Source organism: Lepisma saccharinum, chromosome 22 (assembly GCF_977018435.1).
Source record: "Lepisma saccharinum chromosome 22, izLepSacc3.1, whole genome shotgun sequence".
Taxonomy (NCBI): Eukaryota; Metazoa; Arthropoda; class Insecta; order Zygentoma; family Lepismatidae; genus Lepisma; species Lepisma saccharinum.
Genome location: NC_139250.1, coordinates 18,824,740 through 18,831,099, shown reverse-complemented (window position 1 = coordinate 18,831,099; position 6,360 = coordinate 18,824,740). Strand labels below are relative to the sequence as shown.

Genomic DNA, 6,360 nt, shown 5'->3' with positions numbered 1-6,360 from the left:
CGATTTTGCCTTCAGAGCGTCAGATAACTTCTTAAATTTCAGACTGATGTCTTACGACTGCTCTTAGGATCACAAACGTAAGTTCTTTTTCGCTCCTCATTTCTTGCACGAGGGGTTTAGTTTTATCGACGGACTTGTTTTAAGTTTGTTTTGGATGTTACAGGACTATAAAAACTAGTGTATTTTGGGACAAAACACTGTAAAAAATGTTGGTGTTAGAACGACGACACAGAGTCCCTGGAGGTCTACATCACATTTTCTCCAACATTTAACCTCAGTGGTGTCAAAAGGTGTTGATTGCAACCATTTGTCTGCGTCATTTCAATACCAGTGAAGTTAAATGTTGACCAAAATGTGGTATATACCGCCTGGAACCACTCTCTGAGTCGCTTTAACACCAGTATTTTTTTCAGTGTAAGTTATAGATACCCTTTACGTATAAGGTATAACATGGTTACCATTGACTATGTTTTCGAATGTGTTCATGTTTGACAATCAATGTATATGCGTATTTGCATTTTGTATTATTATACTTCATGCAACTAATATATTACTTCGACCATAAAATCGCTATTCTTAAATCAATTAAGTGCTTCAAAGGACCATAATTGATCGAAAATCGCAGAGTGGCTTGATGACTCCCAAAATTTCGAATTATGATCCTTTTCTCCTTTTTTCTCCACGAAATCTGGCATTCTGGAATCAGCCCGAATTGAGCTATTGATTAATTTATAGAAATTCCTGTATAGAGCAAAGGGGCATCACAAAGCAGTAAATCTCGTGTGAATGTCCCTCCTAGTTTTGTACGGTGGAGGCACATAGTGGTTCGGAGCCCACTTCAAACTGTAGGTTCAGTCCCGATTAGCCTTACTGTGCATAGAGTGGACTTAAAACACCAACTCAACAACAACAACTCCTATTGTGTTTAAGGGTGCATCATTAACTATACGTGAAGTCAAGAGTGCCTAAAATTGCCTATTTTGACTGCTAGTGCGTGTTTCGATTATGCCTTTAAGGGACTACCTGTTTAGAATATCCCACTGGCAGATTAAAGGGTAATGGAAATGTGAGAAAGTTAATAATACATTTGATTATTTGTTGATGGAAGGTTCGCTCTCCAGTCTACTAGACAGGATAGATCCTCAGCCTCTGTTAAATAATGCTCCTGGACATTGCCACCCATATTGACTGCGTTTCCCAAACACATTCACATAATACAATACGCTACCCTGAAGTCCAAACCTTTCATTGTGAGGGTGTAAGACATGATTTCCTTCAAACAAGCATGCTGGATACACGTCTAAAATGTAGGGGAGAAGATAGTGATGCCAATCTCACTCCAATATTACATTTCAGGATCTTTGAAATGGAGGAACTCCCACTCACCTGGATATTTGCACCAAAAAACCTTCAGGTTTTGCCTCTGGAGAGGGCTGCTTGCCGAAGAATAGGGCAAATGATCATATCGGCTTGGTCGGGGAGTGTATCTGCTAATGCTAAGCTGTCGGTGAGATCCTTTTGCTCACAGCTACCGCTAACGGTTCGGGTAACTCTTTTGGATACAACTCTTCACATGATAGAAGACCACAATCATGCCTGCCCCGCTGCTCTCTTCGCTGCTGAGGTACTGTTTTCCAAAGGCTTCAAGGATCTCTCGCTAACATTGTCTCAGAGTTTCGAATCGAAACTTCTCTATAGTTTGCTGAGAATTTTGTCAACTCAGTCTCAACAGCTGACAACACTGTCATTGGACCTTCTGAATCCTCGCTTCAAGTTGGCAGACACGAGACTCTTCGAGAAGATATTCGCTTCGGCAAATCTGGTGAAGTTATTCCTGACGAGCATCTGCAACAATGAGATTATGAAACTCATAGGAGAACACTGCACTCGTCTTCAAGCGTTGGACGTGTCGAATTCGCACGTGACGAACAAAGGCTTATATCTCTTGACCCAAAACGTGTACAGAGTTCCGTCGAGAACCAGTATAGTAGAGGTCGATTTGGGCAATTCAATAATGGCAGTTCCGAATGTTTTACCATCTTTGGATGAATTGATACCGTCTGGAGGACCAGTTGGATTGTACGAAAGACGAAAAAGTCCTCTTTGCGAGACACTAAAAGTACTGCTACTTACGGCGTCCATGAAAATCACCCCCAGAGGTCTCGCTAATGTACTTGGGCTAGCGTCGAATCTACGATCACTTGAGCTGACAGACCTGGAACCATTCTTCACACAGTATAAGCAGAACTGGAACGAATCCCGCATGGAAAGTAAAGGATTCAGTCTCCCTTCGCTAAACCTAACCACAGTGTTCGTTCAGAGCATGACCGACGACATTCTGACTTCCATGCAAGCCATGTGCCCTCGTATCACACGTCTGATCTACAACCAGTACAAGGGCGATACATTTTCACTGCCGTTGAGTAAGTTGAACGTCTTCGGGTCTCTGCGGTCACTCACCATAAACAACTCCTTATCGTCCTATGCCGAGGAGGATCTTTGGACACTCTCAGAGGAGACCAGGAGTAGAATGGTTGAATTGTGTCTTGGGAATCAACACCGCGACTTCAACTTGTGTTCGATCCTCCACGCCTTTCCTAACATCCGTCAGAGTTTCCTGTTCGGGACTAACTTCTATTGGTTAGCTCCAGCAGTACCAATGAGCTTGCAGCTAGAGTCTCTCTCAGTGATGTCCTTGTGCGAGCAGGTGACTGGCGATGCTGTGATCAATTTGATCAGGTTTGCGCCTAACCTGGAACAGTTCTTTGCGTATGACATATCTCCACGGCCTAAAGGCTTCTTGGAGAAACTATGCGATGTCACCACATCTCCAAATTTGAAGGTGTTCACTTTAGTTGAAGCCGTTTTCCTCCACAGTGAAGACGAACTTAGTTACTTCCTACAGTTTTTCAAGAAGATAACGCACGTTGGGAAGCTTGCATTTAAAACGACGAAATTTCTCGGGGAAAACATGGATGACATTACCATTCAAGTTAAATCACTAGATTAGAAACATCATTTTTGTTGCGGTAGTGTGTAGAAGACAATACGAAATCATTGAGAAATAAATTTACGACGAGTAGAACACCGTGTGCAGTAATCATTTGCAATTTGTTGAGACAATCAAGAATACAAGTTGTAGAAGCCGTGATTGCAAAGGCACTCACATAAGAAAGTTGGGTGTGAGGGGCTAACGAAGCATGAAATATATGAACCCTGCGATGGACAATAGTGTACGGTTATCTTGGCGGAATATTGTACAGTCAAGAACACTTCTGGATTGTAATGATCGCATTGAAATTTATGACTCTACAGCACGTACAGTGGGATTCATAAGTATTACCAAGCACATTGTTCATCACCACGTCTACTCCCTTTGTTTTATGCAGTGACAGCTTCAAGAACTGATACAAAACGCCAAACAATCTGCTTACCACCTCTCAACCAGTATACGTAAAAATACAGTCCGTAACAATACGTATGGTGAAGATAAGGACCAACGAAAATGGTCATGGACAATTTGCTGAGCAATACTTATGGATACCACTGTACACTCTTCATGTACCACTTAAGCCACGATTCAATTAATTACATTTAATTAATGATACCGACAGAGACTGAAGTTATGATGGTCCAATCGGTAGGGTGTCTGGTCTGACTGCCACAGATTCCCGGCGTGAATGAGCTCAGGTGTGAATTTTCCGACAGCCTCTAATAAATGCGTACCTAGGGGTTAAAGGCGGCCAGAGCGTGGTGCTGATAGCATCATCTCCAGTATGGCCGAGATCGACCATACCTCCACACCACATATCTGCCTCCATGGCACAAAGTCATACATATAATGGGTGATAATTGTTCTTATACTGAAATAACTTTGTTCTTCTGTAGGAGATACGCGTAATACAGTATTTATTTCAGTCAAGATGTAAACATGTTTAGAGAGAGAAATGTTAACGGCAGGACAATAATGCAAGAATAAGCATTATTATGCATTATATTGGCAAAAATATCTGGAGATGGGTTTCAAGTTATCAATATATATATATATATATATATATATATATATATATATATAGTTTATTAAGAAAGATTACCAAATTAAACTGTCAAATAGATTTGATGTTTTGCAGGATTTAAATGATGATGAAAATATAAACGAAACAGACGTAAATAAGAATTGGGAACACATACGTAATGCAATAGAATCAGCAGCTAAAGAAAGTATAGGATACCATAAACCGAGAAAAAGTAAGCCATGGTTTGATAATGAATGTCATAATCTAATAGAAATAAAAGATCAGGCTAGACTTAGGTGGTTAAATAACTGATGATACAAATCTAAACAATTATAATAGAATAAAGCGAGAAGTTAACCGCACGTTTCGAAGTAAAAAAAGAGATTACTTGAAAAGCAAAATTAACGAAATTGAAACAAACAGCAAAAATAAAAATATCAGAGATTTATATAAAGGTGTAAATGAATTTAGAAAGGGGTGGCAACCTAAAGTAAACTTCATAAAATATAAAGACGGTGATTTTCTAGCTGACCCAAGCGATATTCTAAATAGATGGAAGAACTACTTTAATGACCTTTTAAATGTCCATGTAGGAGATAAATCAGAAGTAAATGAAGTCCACACAGCAGAACCTTTAGTTCCAGAACCTAACTTGACTGAAGTTAAAGATGCTATTAAAAGGCTAAAGAATAACAAAGCACCTGGCATTGATTTAATACCAACTGAGTTAATTAAATATGGTGGAAATTCATTAATATGTCAAATTCATAAATTAATTTGTTTAATATGGAATAAAGAAGAAATCCCTCAACAGTGGAAAGAATCCATAATTGTTCCTGTGTTTAAAAAAGGTGATAAAATGAACTGCAACAATTACCGTGGAATTTCTCTACTCTCAACAACATATAAAATATTATCTAACATTATTTTAACAAGACTAACCCCATATGCTAATGAAATTATAGGTGATTATCAATGTGGATTTAAACGTAACAGATCAACTACAGATCAAATTTTTCACATCAGACAGACACTTGAAAAAAAAATAATGGGAATATAATCAAAATGTCCATCAGCTATTCATTGATTTCAAAAAAGCATATGATTCGGTCAAAAGAGATAAATTATATAATATATTAGTAGAGTTTGGAATACCTAAGAAGCTTGTTAGTATGACAAAAATATGCACCAGTGAAACAGAAAGTAAAATTCGTGTGGGTATTAATATGTCTGACAAATTTACAATTCATGATGGGTTAAAACAAGCAGATGCATTATCTCTTATGCTCTTTAATTTTGCCTTAGAATATGCTGTAAGGAAGGTAAAAGAAACTAAAGAAGGACTAAAATTAAATGGTGTGACTCAGTTGTTAGCATATGCAGATGATGTAGACTTACTGGGGGATGATGTGAATACAATTAAGAATAATGCTAAAATATTTTTCAAAACAGGTAGAGAGATAGGTTTGGAAGTTAACAAAGAGAAAACTAAATATATGCTTACAGGCCGAAACCAAGTGTTAGGTAATAATCAAAATCTAATTATTGATAACAACTCATTTGTACCAGTTTCCAAATTCAAATACTTAGGAGTAATATTAAAAAATGAAAATTATATTAAAGAGGAAATAAAAAGTTTGCTTAATTCAGGAAATGCATGTTACTTCTCTCTTCATAAATTTTTGTCTTCTCGTTTAATATCTAAGAAACTAAAAGTTAAAATATACAAAACAGTAATTTTGCTCGTAGTATTATATGGATGTGAAACTTGGTCCCTTAAATTGAAAGAGGAACATAAATTGAGAGTATTTGAAAATAAGATCCTTAGGAAAATCTTTGGACCTAAAAGGGATGAGGAGACAGGTGAGTGGAGAAGGTTACATAATTTAGAAGTACATAATTTGTATTCATGTCCAGATATTATTAGAATAATTAAATCAAGAAGACTTAGGTGGGCAGGCCATGTGGCACGAATGGGAGAGGAAAGAGGAGTTTACAGGATTCTTGTTGGGAAACCTGATGGTAAGAGACCTGTAGGAAGGCCAAGACGAAGATGGAGGGACAACGTTGAGATGGACCTAAGGGAAATCGGTAGGGATGGAAAAGAGTATATAGAACTTGCTCAAGATAGGGAAAGATGGAAGGCCTGTGTTGCTGCAGCCATGAACCTTCGGGTTTAAGAAGGCTAGGGGGTTAGTTAGTTACTTATATAGTTTATTTGTATAGAGACATTTGTTAACAATTATTAAATACTATCATTTACAAAAACAGAACAAAATGTTTATTTCTTTCATCTTGTAACATAATGTTAACATATGAAATTTCATTAAAGATGTGAGGCACA

At 37.8% G+C, this 6,360-nt stretch overlaps 1 protein-coding gene across 1 annotated transcript; it reads left to right on the top strand.

The window, feature by feature from the left end:
- Window positions 1-3,069, top strand: LOC146004705 (uncharacterized). The gene is made up of 2 exons (XM_083143657.1): window positions 1-77; window positions 1,357-3,069. Exon 2 carries the CDS (start codon window positions 1,367-1,369, stop codon window positions 3,008-3,010), a length of 1,644 nt encoding a protein of 547 aa, XP_082999783.1. The 5' UTR covers window positions 1-77; window positions 1,357-1,366; the 3' UTR covers window positions 3,011-3,069.
- Window positions 3,070-6,360: the final 3,291 nt, after the last annotated feature.